This window comes from Girardinichthys multiradiatus, chromosome 18 (assembly GCF_021462225.1).
Source record: "Girardinichthys multiradiatus isolate DD_20200921_A chromosome 18, DD_fGirMul_XY1, whole genome shotgun sequence".
Taxonomy (NCBI): Eukaryota; Metazoa; Chordata; class Actinopteri; order Cyprinodontiformes; family Goodeidae; genus Girardinichthys; species Girardinichthys multiradiatus.
Window position 1 is genome coordinate 26,140,498 of NC_061810.1, and position 19,426 is coordinate 26,159,923.

Here is a 19,426-nt window from a genome sequence, read left to right on the forward strand (position 1 = left end):
GATTTGGAATTTTTTTGGGAAAGTTATTGCAATTTTTAACTTTCAGCGCAAACGCCAAGTTCGTGGCCCAGCCACGCCCCCTAAACATGGCCAAAAACCCACGATTTTGATAACTTTTAATCCCCCATGCCTTAACTGCACGTTGACCAAATATGAAGCCGATAGCTCAAAATGCCTAGGAGGAGTTCGTTAAAGTTCGAGGTGAGTAAAAGTGAAAAACGGGCAAAAATCGGCCTTTGACCCAAAATGGCCGACTTCCTGTGCATTTTAGGGCATACCCTCAAGAGACTTTTTTTCTTGGTTTGAGGAGTTCTAGCATTGCGCCAAATTTCAGATCTCTACGACTTACGGTTCGGCCTATCTCACGTTTGGGGGCGTGGCTACGTGGTTTGGCCACGCCCACTGACGACGACATTAAAGAACGAAAATTTCACGCGGGGGACAATTTTGGATAAAATTTGGTGAGTTTTGGGGCATGGCAAAGTCCCCGGAAAAAACAAAGAATAAGAATTCGAGCGATTACAATAGTTTTCCTGCTCGGGCCTAACAAAGAAGCACTGATCTATGGGAAGGAAAAGTAAAGCATTAATTGGTGGTAGCTCCTTTAGTGTCTTCATAGGAGAGAAAGACAGTTAAGCAGATAAACTCTAAGCCAGTTTCAAGTCTAGAGTGTGAAATGCATTTCACTCTATTCAGATTTTTTATTATTATTATTATTATTATTTAAATCAACAGTGTATCATTTTCTTGCAAGTTCATTATTGTCCGTTTTAAACTCCAGTTCTATTATTCATCCACCAGATGGAGCCAACATACCACTTTTTAACAAAACATTCCCTATTTTAGCTGAGCTTGTTGGTTTCCCTCGTTTTCTCGGTAACACATAGAGCACTCCTTGCTGCTCAGCCCCAGAATCATGTCACCGCCGTGACTTCATGTTTTACCTCTGTAAAAACATACTTCCTTGGTGTTTAACAGCCCAGTCGGTTCGACATGGACGAGCCGGACACGGCAGCGATCCTTCCCGGAGACCTCCTCGGCGCCTCATCAACGGACGACCAGCTGTCTGATTCTGTGGACCGGAAAGAGGAAGCGGGTCTACCGACCACCACCAGGTCCGTGCCGTCGCCGTGTACGTGCCCTGTGCCGGTGTCCGTGGAGCCGGTGCTCTTCCTCTCCATGTTCTCACTGGCCCTCCAGGCACCTCTTTCCACGCAGTATCTATGGGACCGAATTAGCGAGGACCTCGGCTTCAACGGCTCCAAGAGGTCGGAGTGCAGCAACAGCTCAGTGGATCCAGACCCTCTGCAGAAGGTAAGCAGCGATTTACCACAAATACTCTAGCTTGAAATAACAAAAGTACCTCCATCATGACCCTTTCACTCCTGCTGAAAGAGGTCAACAGTTACAGGGGCCTTAGTACAATAAATCATAAAAAAATCAATATTTATAGAAACTATTAGAATAAATTATATATTTTAACAGATATTGTCAGTATTAAAACTTGTGTTTATTATCATATTCTAATATTAATATACATTATTAACCTATTTATTATTAGTAGTAGTATTTATAGCAATCCTAAATTAAATTTAAACATATTTTATTGCCTTTTTAATATTATTATCACTACTATTATTCTAAAAAATATCATTTTGTAAATAAATGTATAACCTATTTATGAATACATTTTAAACTTATTTTCAAACTTTTTATCATTATTAATGTTACAGAAAACAATCATATTCTAATTTAAACTTAAATATATGTTATGGCCTATTATTATAATAAATTATAATATAATAATATTAACTATTATTATTAATATATATGAAAATACAAAAACGTCATACTGAAAATAAATGTATTAAATATTCATAACGTGTTAGTGTATTCATATTTATTAATATTATTGCTATAAAAGTGCTATAAACTCTCTTTTAGATGCTTTTTTAGAAGAAACCCACAGTTAACCAAACTTTTGAGCATTGTTGATGAAAGGATAAAGTTACTGCTGCAAAAGTTGTCCAGCCACGAGGAACAGCATCACATGTTGAAACTAAGTGAGAGGAATTTGATGAGCACGTAGAATTTAAAACGTTTCAGTGTTACTCAGGACACTGAATATAACTTGGTTATAAATAGGTTCATTATTAAAAGAAAAAAGATGAAGTTGCACCAAGAAGCAGACAGCTGCACCCCATTCACCGATTTGTTGTTGTTTCTATTCAGGAAGTTGAAACTCTAACAGCCCACTGGAACCTGTACATTAGCCTGGGGGGCTTTTCTGTCGGGCTCTTGGTGGTCCCTCTCCTGGGCTCGTGGAGTGATGTTGCAGGTCGCAGACCTGTCCTCATCCTCCCCAACTTCGGCCTGGCCCTGCAGGCTGTGGTCTACCTTGTGGTGATGTACCTCAAGCTACCTGTGGTCTACTTTCTGGTAGGTCGGCTGCTCAGTGGGCTCTCGGGGGATTTTAATGCCATCCTGGCTGGCTGCTTTGCATATGTGGCAGACATCAGTGATAAGAGGTCCCGCACCTTCAGGGTGGCGGTTTTGGAAGCTTGTCTGGGAGTTTCGGGGATGTTGGCCAGCATCATAGGAGGCCAGTGGCGGCGGGCACAGGGGTAAAAAATATTTGCTGTGTGCACCTCTGCTGTAAAAAACATCACTTATATAAACTCCTCTTTATGGTTTTCTTCCCAGTTACATCAACCCATTCTGGCTGGTCCTGGCCACCAACCTGGCCTCAGCTCTCTACGCCTACCTCTTCGTCCGAGAGTCTGTCCATCCGGACCCCAGCGCTAGGCTTTTCACCACTCGCCACCATAAAGCTGTCTGGCACCTGTACTCCACAGGAGGCGTCAGCAGTGAAGGTGGTGGACCACTTCACAGGGGCAAGCTGTGGCTCTACACGCTGTGCTTCTTCCTGGTGGTGGGCGTTCACTTCGGCAGCAGAGAGCTGTACGTACTGTACCAGCTGAGCTCCCCGCTGTGCTGGGGCTCGGCCCTCATTGGCTACGGATTGGCAGCTCATAACCTTGCCTACCTGAGCAGCCTGCTGGGGCTGAGGATCATGCAGCGCTGCCTTCAGGACTCCTGGGTGGCTCTGGTTGGCCTGGTCTCAAATATAACTGGGTTGGTGGTCTTCTCTGTGGCGGATACCACCCAGCTTATGTTCACAGGTGAGAACAAAAAAAAAAAAATTTTATTACATGTCATTGAACAGATTTTAGATAACTTAAAGTTGCCAAAAGAATAAATTTTATAACTAGGGATGCACGATATATCTGCATCAACTTTGGTATCGGCTGATGTTAGTCATTTTTTAGCATATAGGGTTAGGTCCAAGGTCAATGCAGCTGTCTGCCAGGAAACTTAAGAGCACTTCATGTTTATCTCCAATGAGAAGCTTTATGGAGATTCTGATCTCATTTTCCAGTTGGAGTTTGGTATGTTTTCATGACTGTAGGATCACTGAGCTGGGTTGGTCAGCAAACCGGGCCTGACCTTCACCTGATGCAGAGACTGTGGGGTATTGTCAAGAGGAAGGTGAGACACCAGCCCCAGTATTGCTGACGAGCTGAAGGCTGATATTGAAGCAACCTGTACACACACTGTACAGTACATGGACTTAGCTTCCAGCAGGCCAACATTTCTATATTAAAGTTGGGTTTTTTTTGGTCTTATTTGATACAAAACAAATTCAGAAACTGAATTTTGGTTTTTCTTCTGTTGTTATCCATAATAATCCAAATTACATTAAGTAAAAAACTACATCTGGGTTTTGTGTCCAGGTTACGGCCTGTGCTTCCTCTTCATGGCTTCAACCCCTGTCCTCAGGTCAAAGCTTTCCAAGTTGGTTGACCCGTCAGAGCAAGGTGAGCAGGCTTTGGATCCTGTGCATGTGGGGTTTTAGTTTGACAGATGTTTAGCGCACATCTGGGTCTGAGAGCGAACTCTGGGGGATAATTAGATGAGTAATGCAGCAGTGCAGTTTGATTTCACGGGGCCGGCGTTCAGGTCCTACACGTTGGTTTCTATAAACATGAGTTTTATGTCCCTTAGGGACCCTGTTTGCCTCCGTTGCCTGTGTGGAGAGCTTATGTTTCCTTGTGGGCAGCAGCGTCTTCAACACCCTCTATCCAGCCACACTACATTTCATGAAGGGTTTCACGTTCCTGTTTGCTGCCATCATCCTCGTCATCCCTGCTGGAATAATTGGGTGAGTTTGCCTGGTAAACGTCAGTCAATCCATCCCTCCATTTTCCCCATCACCCATGCAATAACATCCATCCATCATGCATCAGCATGTATATTATACCTCCTTATTTATTTATCCAACAATGTATCATCAATCTGTTCTTCCAACATTCGTTAATTCATTGAAATGCAAAAATCTACATATTTGTCTGTCTTTGTAGAGCTCTGCAGTGTTTCGACCAGCGGCGGGAACACAGGGACTCTGATGCGTCCTAAGTGATGTCAGGGAAACGGAGAACAAGGTACTCATCCACTCTGTGATGGTGTTAGAAACTGTAATCCTAACAAACATAAAGACTTCTATTCTGCAAAGGGATCCTTCAAAGAAGTGGCAGTAAACTGTCAAGACCAAAGAAAGAAGAAACAACCGTATGGGAGACGTTGCAGCTAAACCTCCTCGTTTCGTGAGTCAGCAGAGCATGGCGTTATCGTACAAAGAGGTCCACAGTCCTACATCATTTCATCAAGACATCCACACACACGGACACACATGAAGGCTTTCTACATGATTTTCTATGTTTTTTTGTACAGCTAGTTGAGTGCTGCGTTAGATGTTTTTGTTCCTTTTTAGCAAGATTTAAATCAGGGATGTTTTCTGGTTACATTAGTAATCAAAACGGGAGACAGCCTTGACACACTTAATGTCTGTTCAACCAGAAGTTAAAGCTCTCTTTTAAAAGAAATTCTGGACGTTCTGCTAAACATTTTTTTTTAACTAGTCTAAGATCTGGAAAACGTTTTCTTCTACCTGGGTCCTGGTTGATCGGTTTTACGTCTAAGTGACATTTTGTCACCAAAACGTAAAAATCAACAAATATTGAAAGCAGTTTGCCAAAAACTGAAGGGAAAAAAAAAAAAAGACAATGCGGGATCCAAATGATCTTTGGTTTTAAAATTTTAATTTGAGTCGTTTTAAACGAAGAGATGACAATAAGCTTGAGTTTTTTTATGGTCATGGTGGATTTTATACTCAGACTACTTATTTATCAAATCATTTTGGGAATATTAAAAGTTAAATACAGATGATACCATGCAAATTTGGACAACTCCAATTAAATGTTTGGTGGTTGTTTTTATGCTGTAATGATGTAACACCTGTTTTGGTTTTTGCACTTGGATGGAAAATAAACTCTCTTAATTAACTTTGAATCAGTTATTTGCTTAGAAATATTCTTCACATTTCTGCTGCTGATGGTTCATCTGGTCAAAGACTTTGTCCATAAAAAAAATATCCAGCTGACTTGCCCATGTTTTAATATCACAGGCTGGCAGTGTTTTATTAAATAAACTGCGCCATTGGAAATTGTTCAAGTTGGAAGTTTTAATGTTTTTGATTTTTTTTTTTTAGACAAATTGAGGTAATTGTTTATATCAGAAGATCCGATTGAAAATGTTAATTTATCTGGCCGAGGGGAAGTTTTTTTTTAGCCTATCATAAACAATTTAAAATAAGACAGGTTTCCTATGCTGTCTGGAAATGTATTGGAAGGTAGGGATTTCCAGGTCTGGATAAGTATGGAAAAATATTTTTATCTCTGGAAGTTCTTCCTTATCCCATTGTTAAAAGTTGAATTCGTCCATCCATCTTGCTTAAAGTCTGTGGTTTTCCCAGGTTCCATATAAAACCTGACCACTGTATTCATTACCTGCAGGTTTGCCACAGTTGGACATTCATAATTCAAAAATTAGATTAAAAACGAACTGTAAATTCTGGATGTTTGACGCTGGAAAGGTCTACAGATTTGATATGACATTATGTACTGAACCATAATGTAAATTACAAGCAATTAATTTGTAAAACCTATAATTCATTTCTATGAAAACATGATACCCAGCATATTAGGAAGACATGGGACCAATGCGGCCACCTCCCAGGAAACATGGGTCTAAAACACTCCTGGTCACAAATTCAATTGTATTAAATATTCATTGTTATCCCAGAGTTGACCCAGCATATCTTGAACAAATTATGGACCCCACACAGGTGACCACATCCACATGTTCTGGTCATCCCTCTGAAGGAATGTTTTTGATGTTCTTAAAATGGACTTTTCCAAAAAATATTACACAAGACAAAAAATCTGAAAGTAGGGGTTAAAATATACCTCCTAAATGTATAATTACTTACTGCAGCTTTGAAGTGTTACTGTTAGATGGTTAAGCTAGAGCTGTCCACCTATAACATCTGGATCCTAAATGTCTGGGAAATCATCTGGACTAAAGAAATTGCTGCTTTATTAACACCTACCACTTTTAGGATTTATTAGGTATTGTGTCCAGTCAGAAATCTAATAATTCAATCAAGATGGGTTAGCATCAACTATATAGTCCCTTGCAATAGTATTTATACATTTTCCACATTTGCAGAATTAAAAAATTACGTCCGCAGGTGTTTTAAAAGTTCATCTCAAGCCAGCTTTGCACATCTAGGCAGAATGTTTTCATTTTCCTTTTACTCTGGTTTTGTTCTTCATTTAAAGCTGTCGTTCATTATTTTACTTGGCAGGTTCTTATACAAAACAGTAAATATGGAGCAAAGAATGAAAAAAACTTAAATGTAAATTTATCTGACCAGCTTTTACAACAGGTAGGGAAGTACTAAATTGAGGTGTAATAAATCTGCTTTATATAGGGGTCGCTAGAGGTCAATAGTGTTACAGCAATATCAGATAACAAGATATACATTTTTACTTGTAAAACCCACAAGAGCATAATGCTAATTAAAAAAGTTATTGAAGATTAGTAACGTCTGTTGATGGAACGACAGACTGCCTGTAAACTCTGACGGCAGGGCTGCAGATTTTAGAGCCATCGCAGACGTTCTCTCGATAACCACATCCTGCCTGCATCAGCAGAAGACGATTGTTGTCTTGATTTGAACTGCTGGAACAATACCTCTGTGTTCCATGTTCACGGGTGAATTCAGGTTTTAAAATGTACGCCGGGTGACAAGCAGAAGGTTTGCAGGTCAGGTGTAATGAATGCAACAGGTTTCACTGCACAGTTGTCTCCGGTTGTGTTTAATACCACATATTTTTCACCTGTTTTGGACTTTTTAATATGAGGTTTTGGTTAGGTTGGAGACTGCTCTCCCCCCTGCGGTAAAGATGTCACACCTGCAGCTTGGGTCAAACCACCTGAAGTCATTTCTATCAAAAACAAAAACTTTCTTTCGAAGTATAGCATAAAATCTATAACCGCAGAGTCATATCAGAGGCCTTGGCTAATTTATTTATTTTTTATATGCATGTTACAGAAAGGATTACTGCAATAACTGCATATACAAGAACTTTTGAGACTGAGGGGTTGGTGGAGCCTTCAGAAATTGCTATGGATGAAGTTGCTGGGTGCCAATGACAGCTGGTCTATCGCTCACTTTCCTGAGATACCGAAGGCATATGCTGAAAATGGCTACACCAATACAGCAGTTAGTGAGGAATGACATTAAAGGCTTAAAGGTCGTCACATACAGACTGGAATTCCCTTTTTAAATCTTATTGTTTAAGGATTAAATCTGTTTGTGAGGCGTTTGTGTAAACAGACTAGACATATACTTCTCATGCTTTTAGGCAGAGCAGGGAAAACGGGCAGACAGCCGTTCACTGGACATGTGGAAGATGGTATCACAAACAGTTTTATAGGTGCGCTTGGATTGCCTTATTTCTTCTTCTGCTCTTTGGATTCGTCTGGGGCGTCGGTTGTGTCGTGGCGTCCTTTGAGAAAGCGGATGATCTTTTCGATCGTGGCTTCCTGATATTCATGGGACCATCTGTGACAAGAGGCAGCACAAGGACACTGAAACTTTTTTCATAGAAACGGGGAGGGGTGTAAATACAAGTCTTGTACCAATGATTACAAAACCCAAGAAAACAGACCTGTAAAGAAAAATATTTTTCCCTCAGGTTATATACAAAGTAAGGCTTAGACGCTTGAAGTCTAATAATACTCACTTTATGCCATTGAAGTTGAGAATAGGTCTCATATCCTCTGGTAGGGACGTGGGGTCTGGCCACATGAAGTTATCTGTGACAGGGACGATGTTCATTTTACCAGCCAGGGCCGTGACTATTTCCTGCAATATTAACAGCACTTTAAACATTACATTCGAACAGCTAAATGCATAAAGGAATACTTGCATGTACAGCATCACAGTAGCTTGATTTTTGATATTTTAACTGAATAACTCATGCAGGGAAGATGTCAAGAGGGGAAACCTGAGGTGGAAAACACAACCTTAGTCACAGAACAGTAAAATAAAACAAATTGTGAAACGAGAAACAACAAAGCAGTGTATGGTTGATTCAGGCGTGTAGGATCAGGGACACATGTTAAGGTCCAGAACATCAGCCATCGAGGACTGAACTTTCAGATCTATGCTTTAGAAACTAATATCCAAGGAAATTTAAGTATGTGTTTGAAATTTATTTATCACCATAATTCTAAATGTTTGAAAACCAAAAGGAATAAAGGAGTGAATTCATCCTGATTATATATAGTAACCCCAACAAAACAATTACACAGATAATGCCTAATCTTTTATTTAAGGTTTTAAGTGTGTCTTTTTTTATCTGTAGGGTTTACCATTTTATTAAAGAAAGTAATACTCTGTCAAAATACCTTTATTTCAGTGGCGTGGGAAGACATAATGCATGTGAAAAATAATGCACCTGTATCACCTAAAGGACCACTTGGGGCCATTCAGGGTATTGAAATATCATTCCCAGAGGGTCAGTTCATTTATTAGTTTGAAAAAATAATTAAACAAGACAGTAATGTTGAATAAAAATAACAGCCATCCTGCCATGATGCAGCATAACACTGAACTCCACCCCAATGATCTCAGTATACATGTAATATTCAAAGGGGAACGTATCAAAAGGGACATACATACTTCTAAGATACGACAGGCCTTGATGTTTCACAAAATCCTCTTCATTTTCACACGTTTAGACCCACATAAAATGCTTTTCAAAGGCAACCCGTGTGTGTGGAGCTCTGTTTTAGATAAGCTTGCCAATAAGCTGACACAGGACAGTTTTCTTTAAACATTTGCAGCAACTAATACATTATTACGATTAATGCAAAAGTCTTGAAAATGGTCTTGCCTCCCTTAAAGTCTTAGCCTTGACTTGATATGCTTTGGTCTCGGTCATGACACAGTCTCAGGTTAGGTTGCCTTGACCACAACTGAGTCAATATAACTGGAGTTGAATTTGACCTGTTAAGTCTTATAAAGTCTCTTAAGATGGCATCTGTTGGATTTTATTGAAATCATCAGATACACATTAAAGCTAAACAGATATAAAACATGAAGCTGATGAACAGCAAAGACATAAAACAGTCTAAAAACAAGAAATGCATCCATGTTTTATGCCACGGTCACTGCAGTTAAGCTTGGACAAACATCTTTAACTTCCTGGAAACGCTGAATGTGTCTCTGCACATAATTTTAAACAACCAAACTCTGACAGTCGATCTCAACACATTTAAACATATCTCCAACAATCGCTACATATTTGATACTCAGAAATGCCTCTATGTTTAGGTTTAACTGACTTTTTAGAAAATATGCATATCTAACATTAGTTGTCTGAGGCTGGATAAATTTCCTGACCTTATGCACCCAGTCCTTCATGGCAGTGTCGCCCATGCACTTATCGAGCGCGCTGGCGGACAGGACCAGGATGAAGTTTCGTGCCCTCTGTACGCTCTGAATCAATTTGTCTTGAAATTTACCGGCCTCCAGCTTCTCCACATCTATAAAAACACTGTATCCTCTGACCTGTAGGTGCACCTTAAGAAGGCTGGAGAATGAGAAAAATGAATTACAGATCCTTCTCAAAATATTAGCATATTGTGATAAAGTTCATTATTTTTCCATAATGTCATGATGAAAATTTAACATTCATATATTTTAGATTTATTTCACACTAACTGAAATATTTCAGGTCTTTTATTGTCTTAATACGGATGATTTTGGCATACAGCTCATGAAAACCCAAAATTCCTATTTCACAAAATTAGCATATCATTAAAAGGGTCTCTAAACGAGCTATGAACCTAATCATCTGAATCAACGAGTTAACTCTAAACACCTGCAAAAGATTCCTGAGGCCTTTAAAACTCCCAGCCTGGTTCATCACTCAAAACCCCAATCATGGGTAAGACTGCCGACCTGACTGCTGTCCAGAAGGCCACTATTGACACCCTCAAGCAAGAGGGTAAGACACAGAAAGAAATTTCTGAACAAATAGGCTGTTCCCAGAGTGCTGTATCAAGGCACCTCAGTGGGAAGTCTGTGGGAAGGAAAAAGTGTGGCAGAAAACGCTGCACAACGAGAAGAGGTGACCGGACCCTGAGGAAGATTGTGGTGAAGGGCCAATTCCAGACCTTGGGGGACCTGCGGAAGCAGTGGACTGAGTCTGGAGTAGAAACATCCAGAGCCACCGTGCACAGGCGTGTGCAGGAAATGGGCTACAGGTGCCGCATTCCCCAGACCTGAACTACAGAGAAGCAGCACTGGACTGTTGCTCAGTGGTCCAAAGTACTTTTTTCGGATGAAAGCAAATTCTGCATGTCATTCGGAAATCAAGGTGCCAGAGTCTGGAGGAAGACTGGGGAGAAGGAAATGCCAAAATGCCAGAAGCCCAGTGTCAAGTACCCACAGTCAGTGATGGTCTGGGGTGCCGTGTCAGCTGCTGGTGTTGGTCCACTGTGTTTTATCAAGGGCAGGGTCAATGCAGCTAGCTATCAGGAGATTGTGGAGCACTTCATGCTTCCATCTGCTGAAAAGCTTTATGGAGATGAAGATTTCATTTTTCAGCACGACCTGGCACCTGCTCACAGTGCCAAAACCACTGGTAAATGGTTTACTGACCATGGTATCACTGTGCTCAATTGGCCTGCCAACTCTCCTGACCTGAACCCCATAGAGAATCTGTGGGATATTGTGAAGAAAACGTTGAGAGACTCAAGACCCAACACTCTGGATGAGCTAAAGGCCGCTATCGAAGCGTCCTGGGCCTCCATAAGACCTCAGCAGTGCCACAGGCTGATTGCCTCCATGCCACGCCGCATTGAAGCAGTCATTTCTGCAAAAGGATTCCCGACCAAGTATTGAGTGCATAACTGTACATGATTATTTGAAGGTTGACGTTTTTTGTATTAAAAACACTTTTCTTTTATTGGTCGGATGAAATATGCTAATTTTGTGAGATAGGAATTTTGGGTTTTCATGAGCTGTATGCCAAAATCATCCGTATTAAGACAATAAAAGACCTGAAATATTTCAGTTAGTGTACAATGAATCTAAAATATATGAATGTTACATTTTCACCATGACATTATGGAAAATAATGAACTTTATCACAATATGCTAATATTTTGAGAAGGACCTGTAATTGCTATGTTTTACATTAATTTGGGAGTATATATATTTTTTTTAATTCCCTGTCAGACTATACCTGGCCAGTTGGGAGCCGGTGGTTCGACGGTAGCTGATGAACACATCGGGCCCTGGAGGCTGGGCATCTGTGTGGCACGGCTTTAATGGCCTGCGTGTGGCGGACAAAATCTTTGCTCGATGGACTCCGTTGTCAATGTGGCAGTCGAGCTGCAGCTGCTGGTCAGTCAGGTTCTCGACATTGTTGCGGTCCACTCCTGACTGGACCAGACCGTAGGTGTACTGTCGAAAACGGGGATCCACCTCGGCCAGCCAGTCAGCCATGTTGTCGGGGTCACATGTGGAGTAGTCGGCGTAGGTCTTCAGCACACGTAAGTCTCTCAGAAACCTGGATGAAGACACACAGCAGGAGTCTCTTTCAGACCAGGGACATGTTACCTCAGTCTTGTGTTGCGCAGGGGTCTTCGTTACTTGCCTCCTGCGGGTGAGACCTGCAGCCATGCTGAGATCAGAGCTCAGATCTTGATCTGTAACATTCAGCAGGAGATCCCCATCCACCTGAAGCTCCTATAACATGCATCAGAACAGAAAGAAGGAGAAGAATCACATTGGTCGCAGCAGTGGCCAAACTGCTCAATCTTCCCATATAATTTCTCACACTGTAGGTCATTGGGAGAGAGCTAAGTTTGCTGTTGGATAATCTGTCACACCAAACAACCAGAAACCAGCCGTTAGAGATTTTCTCACTATTTTTTCACAGTGAAGTGAAGTGCATCTCTGGGAAGTCCCTAGTGTCTGAGCTTAGACTTACCTGAAAACGGTCACTGTAGGCACTGAAGCCAACCTGCTGCAGCCATGTCTGCACCTCGCAGGTCTTCCAGTTGGGCACACAAGACAAGATTTGTTTTGGGACTTCTTCTCCCATCATACTCAGGGCCCGTTTGGCGAGACTGCAGGCCGTGCCATTACTGGAGTACATGACGATTCTTTTGAGGCTCTGCACTGCACCAATCTCTTGAAATATCTTAAAAAGGAGAAAACATTATCATGACAAATCAAAACTAGGCCCTCACACCAGTATTAATTGAGGTTTGTGAGTGATTGTACCTTGGTATTCCGCTGGCGAGACTTGATACTGGTCTCAACACAAAGATAAAAGGCCGCAATACATTTTCCCTCCACTCTCGTGCCATCTAGTAATGGCAAAAGGTGCTGAAGGTCAGATGCTGTCTTTCCCTGCATGCAGTCTGCACTGTCCAATAAGCAGCGGGCGAAGTCATCCGGATCCAAAGAGGCAATGAACGGCTCCACCAGCTCCAAGGTTCCAGATTTCACCACCTCTTTCTCTATCTCCCTGTTTGCAGCCAAAACTGTCACGGCCAGGCAGGCATGGAAGCGGATGAGCTCGTCCTCTTTGGAAAACGCTAGAGGAAAGAGCCACTCGGCCGCCTGCTTCTCAATCATCCATCGCTGACAGCGGTGGCCGCCGTACATTGCGCAGTTGGCCAGTGCCACGGCACAGTGACGTAGCACGATGGGGTCCGTGCCCCTACACCAGAAGAGGAGGGCGTCCAGGGCACCATTGGAGATGAGGTGGACGGACGTTTCCGCCGTGTGTTTGAACATGTGCTCTAGGATGCCGGAGACGCTGCGAGCCAGCTGGGCATCGTTCTGCTGTCGAGTCAAGTTAAGGATGACCCCCAGACCGATGCGTGCTACATAGTCCCTGTGAACAGAGGGATGAGATAACGATCAAACAGGGGAGGTACCAACTGGTAGACTGTGGGTAGGCTTGATCAACTAATAAATGATTTACCCATCTAACAGATCTAATTTTAAACCATGTTTATTTACTCAATATACATTTTCAATCAGAGGTTTACATCTACTCATCAGGGCCATTAGTTTCACATAAACTTTGGGTTTTTAATATTGCGTTTGTACCAAGGTGGGCTGATGATACAAAAAACATATTCAATGACCCAGCTTTTAAGCAAAGTCCATAAATGTTGATTAAGGCAGAGGTGAGACTCCTGTTGGCCCACCTGAGGAAGCAAACAAGTAACTATCAGGACCCCCTGCAGTTTGCTTATCGCTGTGGATTCCTTTTCACTTTGTACTCCTCAGACTTCCAGCATGACAGACTCCTGTCATCTGCAGAAATATTCGGATGATTCTCCAGTACCAGGGTGTATGAGATGGACAAGAAGCTGAGTACAGGGAACTGGTGGACTGCTTTGTGGCATGGTCTTCTTAAATGTAAATAAAAGAAAGGAGATTGTAGATTTAGGGAGCAACGGGATTAGGTCAAACACTATTTTCATGATGGGAGAAGAAGTGGAGGTGGGGGAGGAGTATAAATATATCGGTGTTCACCTGGACAACAGATTGGAGTGGAGACACCACTGTGAAGTTTATGACTGTGAGGCTTAGAACCTTCGGTGATTGCAGCAAGATGCTTGTTGGGACCCACAGCCATGAGTTACAACATTAAACTCCGGTACGGACTCCTCTGGAACTTTCAAAATAAATTGCATTTAACTGACTTCCAGCATCTGAGGAAATGGGGGTAGCAGCAGACTTCCGTGATGCTACTGTCTGAATAAGAGCACCACCTCTCCAACAAGCCGACCTCTTCCAAGGCGGTTTTCATCGGGATAGGAGGGGAACAAAGCGCGCTAATGTCTTTTTGCTGGCAAACATACATAAACTCTTCAACTGGATCCAAGGAAGCCATATGATCATCGATCATATGCAAAGATAAGTACGAATGAAATACTGTCTGTGTATCCGGTATTTTCATTCATGAACGGGGAAATTAAGGTGTAAGAGTTGCTTACTTTTTCCTCTGAGGCCTGCAGAAGCAAACTATCCCAGTGAAGTTCCCTACAGAGAAGCGGTGTCTACGAAGCCGAGCGGAGCGGTCTCCTGGAAGGAAGACAGCAGAGACCGCACCACCGTGCAGTGTGGTTGATGGACACAACGAGCAGTTCTTCATCCACAGCTGGAGGTTAGCGGGAAGCTAACCCTTTGTTCACAGAGCACCTTCAAACCCCCCACAGCTAAGGAGGCAGCTGTGGCTAACCTTTGTTCACTGTGGATACCTTCTTCAAACTTCATCGTCGCTTGGACAACGTTCCTCACCACAATTCATGAGGTTAAGTGTTTGGGCAGAATAATATAGAAGTGATTTAGATTGAAATAATCTAAACGTTTTTCATTTTTATGAAGTTTGGTTTTGTTTGTGTGAAACTCGGCTATCTTAGTGCTAGCAGGCTATCTGCAGCACATGTGCCCTGTTTGTGTTTTGTGTTTTTAAAGTTAAGTCAAACTTTACTTCAAGGGTGATTTTAAACAGAAGATTGATCATAACGCGCCATCCGTGCTTATGCATTTTAACCCTTTAATTAACCCTGGTATTTTAAAGGTATGTTTTGATTCTGGTGCTAAGTTATTAGCTTCTTTTGTTAGCTCAACTACTAACCGGTAAGAACACGTGCTTGCTACTAAAGAGTATTTAACAGAAAGGTTGTTAGTTTTCAAGCTATTAAATAATAGTCCCTGAACATCATTGACTAGATTTGATAACTAAGTAAACACCATTAAGCCCCATTTCTCCAGAAAGATTTGGCTCGTTTCCAAAATACTCCCTTAATAATATTTCTTCAAATATTATTTCAATAAATAAAGGCAGCTAATTAGACACCGTTGAGAATTAGTCATCCAGAAGGTTGGTTTTATTCAGCAGATCATTATTTAAAACATTATTTAATTAAAATAATATTCTATCTGATCTTGCATTGTGAAGGGTTGTCTAGATGTTGCTGATTATTCCCTAAATTGGTTCCAAGACTAACTTAACTTCATTTCCAGATTCCTCAAGATAATCCTTGGTTCTCAAACATAAACATTGCATGGTAATGTTGCATCACTCTTTTTGGTCATGATTTTCACTCATCTTTGATCAACTTGTTTATATTGTACATAGCCCATTAATCTTCCCTATTCTTTAATTCTGCTTGGTAGTTTAGTTGGATTGTTTTAGCATAGTGAAGAGTTTGTTTAATGAAATATGTTTTACTTTGAGTTGACTTATTTTTGTTAATAAATTCTCGTATTTTAAGAAATTGTGTGAATTCATTCCATATATGTGCAGAGTTTATGCTGTTCAATAATGTCAGAGCTCATCTCACACCTTTCTATTTTGTCCTAATACCATCGCCTTACTGGGCTGGTATTCACAGGACAACCCTTAATAGACCGAAATATTATTTAATAAAATATTAAAATATTAATATTAAATATTAAATAATATTCTCAGATTCATAATTCCAACATGCTGCATATCTTCTATAAGTCTGTTGTGGAAAGTGTGATCTCTGCTGCCATCATCTGCTGGGGAAGCAGCATCAGAACCAGGGACTTAAAAAAAAACTCAACAAGCTGATAAAGAAGTCTGGCTCTGTTCTTGGGACTCCTCTAGAACCTCTGGAGATCATTTTACAAAGAAGGATTCTTCATAAAATAAAGAACAATTTTGGAGAACCCTGAGCATCCTCTTCATGATACTGTCCTACAACAACAGTGTCTTCAGTCAGAGGCTTCTTGAGATCTGCTGTAAGACGGACCTCTACAGGAGATCTTTCCTGCCCACAGCCATCAGCATCTACAACAGCTCTTTGAAGAAACCTGCATAATATAAGCTATAACAACATTTCATTTACCTTTGGGATTAATAAGGCATTTTGAATTGAACTGATCCAGAAGCTTTACATTAACCAGCTGTAGCCCAGAACCACCAAGGACTGTCCACAGTGAAGTCAGTTTCACACCATTATGGACTAAGAGGGTACAAACCAAGCAATTAGTACTAAGTTTTGTGATTAGATTAGACAAGGAGAAGTCAAGCTGAGGCTTTCAAGCCAAAAGGAAGAAATTCCTCCAAATTCACCTCAAACGACAGTTTAATGGTTGAAACTGGGACCCACACGGATGCTAACACAGGGCAACGACCCCAGAGCCACATTAAAACCTGAATTAAAATGGATAAAGCAGACAATGTTAAGCTTCTGGAATGGCTTAAAACAAAACACTGACTTCAACTCAAATGTCTAAAATAATCATCACATCCATGCCCACAGTGAGTGCCTGTAAATTACTGGAAGTATTGGTCATAGATTGAATCTATTTAAAAACCATGTTTTATAGCTTGGGGAGAATGAACTCAAACATTTTATGAACTGTAAATATTTTACTGCAAACAGTCCAAAACACAAAGTGTGCAGTATTTTCTAATCATTAGAATTAAAAAAAACATTATTATAGTTAGGCTATTATTTCTCAGAATATATCAATAGTGCAAAATTGCAGGTAGGCAATAGGTGGGCTGCTTTTTCTTTTTGTTTAATTTTAAACTATAACTTTCCTACATTGTGGTTTTCTCCAATAAAATATTTCATCTTCTGAGATTTTAGACCTTAAGCAGATGAAACAAAAACCAGAATCTCAAGGCTGATCATAGAAATATAAATGTAGCTTTTATTCCAAACAAAACAAACATTCTCACTGTTTAAACGTCCTCACTCTGACAGAGTCAGTACCTGTTCTCTGAGATCAGGATCTGCTCCAGCAGCTTTGCAGACTCATAGATGATCTCCACAGCTGATGTCTGCTGCAGCTGAAGCAGCTGCTCCAGGCCTCCATCCAACCGGATCCTGTTGCACATCTCCTCGGCCACCTGACGGCCCACGGTGGGTAGAACCCAGGCCTCCTCCACAAGCTGATAGATCTCCGCGATGGCCCTGCGGGTCTCGTCTGAATCTGAGTTCTCCTTTGCTGATTTGAGGCTCCTGATGGCTTCCCGCAGGGCGGGGAGGGAGTCCTTCAGGGCAGCCTGGACGTCGGCGCTGAGACCCGGGGAGACCGGCTTGGGCTCGCAGCCGGAGCCGCTCCTCCCTCTCTGCAGCCGGCTGACATAATCCGGGACAGTGAGTCTGTCTGAGCTGAACATGAGGGTGAAATGTTGATAGAGCTTGAACAGCAAGAGCGTCAACGACAAGAGCATCTACTGACAGAGACAGAGGACGGTCCAGGCCTGTAGCTGTTTACAGAGGCCTGTGGTTCAGGCTGATCCAGTTGATATTACACAGCACCACATTAAAGTTAATACTGAGTCCTAAAGATACTACAGATACCACCTGACAGCTTTCATCGCATTGAATCACCTCCACTCTGATGGTGTCAAAAGCAGATCTTCAGCTCAGCAGATGTTTAGTCTACAGCTCTGTCCTCCAATGACATTTCTTTGTTTTTCTCCAAACAAGCACAAACTGAAGCTTAGTACACCAAAATATTAACTGCTGCGAAGAAAAGGGCTTCTTCTTTCTGACGAAGAAAGAACTATTGTGCGTTTCCTCATTTAGCGCAGACAAAGGATGATTGTTGTTGTCATAGTCCTCGTTTCCACCGCAACCCGAGGTGTTTAACGGCCTAATGGAGCATAAACATCAATAACAACACTTCTTCAGAGTAGTTCAATACTAATCGCATCATTCAGTTAATTTTAGACCGTGATTCTACCGCAGGGTTTGGGTTAATAAGCGCTCATCCGCTAAATCTCCATCCTCCTGTCCTCCACCTTTGATACAACCGGTCACAGCATGCGCAGAGCGAGCAGCGTCTCTGTGCTGTAAACATTTTCCGGCCCCCTACTGGGGGAACAGAGAAAAACACTCTAAAACAGTTAAATGTATCTAAAAATAGTAAGACATTAAACAATTACAATGAATATTTTTTTTTAAATTTAATTAAGTAAAATAAAAAACTGTACTTAAGTTAAAAATAAAATAAATACATAAATATTAAGACAGATAAATGTAAAATAAAATAGAAGTAAACCCTAGTTAGACAAATGACATGAATACTCGTACTCGTAGTCTTCCGCTTATCCGGGACCGGGTCGCGGGGGCAGCAGATTCAGCAGAGACGCCCAGACGTCCCTCTTCCCAGACACCTCCTCCAGCTACTCCGGGTGGAGCCCAAGGCGTTCCCAGGCCAGCCGAGAGACATAGTCCCTCCAGCGTGTCCTGGGCCGTCCCCTGGGCCTCCTCCCGGTGGGACGTGCCTGGAACACCTCCCGAGGAAGGCGTCCAGGAGGCATCTGGTATAGATGCCCGAGCCACCTCAACTGGCTCCTCTCGATGTGGAGAAGAAGCGGCTCTACTCCAAGCCTCTCCCGGATGGCCGAGCTCCTCACCCTATCTCTAAGGGAGTGCCCGGCCACCCTATGGAGGAAGCTCATTTCAGCCGGTTGTATCCGGGATCTCGTTCTTTCGGTCATGACCCAAAGTTCATGGCCATAGGTGAGGGTAGGAACGTAGACCGACCGGTAAATCGAGAGCTTCGCTTTTCGGCTCAGCTCTCTCTTCACCACAACGGACCGGCACAGTGCCCCCATTACTGCGGCAGCCGCACCGATCCATCTGTCGATCTCCCGCTCCATTCTTCCCTCACTCGTGAACAAGACCCCGAGATACTTGAACTCCTCCACTTAAGGCAGGAACTCCCCTCCAACCTGAAGAGGACAAGCCACCCTTTTCCGGTCGACTTGGAGGAGCTGATCTTCATCCCAGCCACTTCACACTCGGCTGCGAACCGCCACAGCGCATGTTGTAGGTCTTGGCTAGAGGGGGCCAGCAGGACCACGTCATCTGCAAAAAGAAGAGACGAAATCCACTGGTCCCCAAACCAGATCCCCTCCGGCCC

At 42.1% G+C, this 19,426-nt stretch overlaps 2 protein-coding genes across 7 annotated transcripts; one reads left to right on the forward strand and one right to left on the reverse strand.

Annotated features, from left to right (window-relative positions):
- Positions 1-834: 834 nt before the first annotated feature.
- slc46a1 (solute carrier family 46 member 1) lies at positions 835-5,402 on the forward strand. Of its 5 annotated transcripts, none has more exons than XM_047391906.1 (7): positions 839-1,314; positions 2,233-2,624; positions 2,704-3,182; positions 3,795-3,878; positions 4,066-4,222; positions 4,422-4,502; positions 4,557-5,402. In XM_047391906.1, the coding sequence occupies exons 1-6, from the start codon at positions 994-996 to the stop codon at positions 4,474-4,476; spliced, it is 1,488 nt and encodes a 495-aa protein (XP_047247862.1). In that variant the 5' UTR covers positions 839-993; the 3' UTR covers positions 4,477-4,502; positions 4,557-5,402. The 5 variants fall into 5 exon arrangements, 4 of the variants coding, with proteins under 4 accessions (XP_047247862.1, XP_047247861.1, XP_047247860.1 ...); XM_047391905.1 differs by having other exon boundaries at positions 4,574-5,402; XR_007042393.1 differs by lacking the exons at positions 4,422-4,502; positions 4,557-5,402 and adding an exon at positions 3,440-3,665 and having other exon boundaries at positions 835-1,314; positions 4,066-4,110.
- A 2,068-nt stretch (positions 5,403-7,470) lies between these two features.
- Positions 7,471-18,358, reverse strand: sarm1 (sterile alpha and TIR motif containing 1). 2 transcript variants are annotated; one of them, XM_047391902.1, is made up of 9 exons: positions 18,242-18,354; positions 17,263-18,151; positions 12,770-13,388; positions 12,474-12,686; positions 12,138-12,229; positions 11,724-12,050; positions 9,875-10,064; positions 8,211-8,332; positions 7,471-8,029 (listed from the first exon to the last, which is right to left on the reverse strand). In XM_047391902.1, the coding sequence occupies exons 2-9, from the start codon at positions 17,724-17,726 to the stop codon at positions 7,918-7,920; spliced, it is 2,139 nt and encodes a 712-aa protein (XP_047247858.1). In that variant the 5' UTR covers positions 17,727-18,151; positions 18,242-18,354; the 3' UTR covers positions 7,471-7,917. The 2 variants fall into 2 exon arrangements, with proteins under 2 accessions (XP_047247858.1, XP_047247857.1); XM_047391901.1 differs by having other exon boundaries at positions 17,263-18,358.
- Positions 18,359-19,426: the final 1,068 nt, after the last annotated feature.

Bases quoted from the DNA above. Each gene is read 5' to 3' on its own strand.
- slc46a1 (XM_047391904.1), top strand. From the start codon at position 994: ATGGACGAGCCGGACACGGCAGCGATCCTTCCCGGAGACCTCCTCGGC. The intron at 1,315-2,232 runs GTAAGCAGCGAT...GTTTCTATTCAG, and splicing joins ATCCAGACCCTCTGCAGAAG to GAAGTTGAAACTCTAACAGC. The intron at 2,625-2,703 runs GTAAAAAATATT...TTTTCTTCCCAG, and splicing joins CAGTGGCGGCGGGCACAGGG to TTACATCAACCCATTCTGGC.
- sarm1 (XM_047391901.1), bottom strand. From the start codon at position 17,726: ATGCTCTTGTCGTTGACGCTCTTGCTGTTCAAGCTCTATCAACATTTC. The intron at 13,389-17,262 runs GTACTGACTCTG...CTCTGTTCACAG, and splicing joins ATCCTGATCTCAGAGAACAG to GGACTATGTAGCACGCATCG. The intron at 12,051-12,137 runs GCAAGTAACGAA...GTCTTCATCCAG, and splicing joins GCAGGTCTCACCCGCAGGAG to GTTTCTGAGAGACTTACGTG.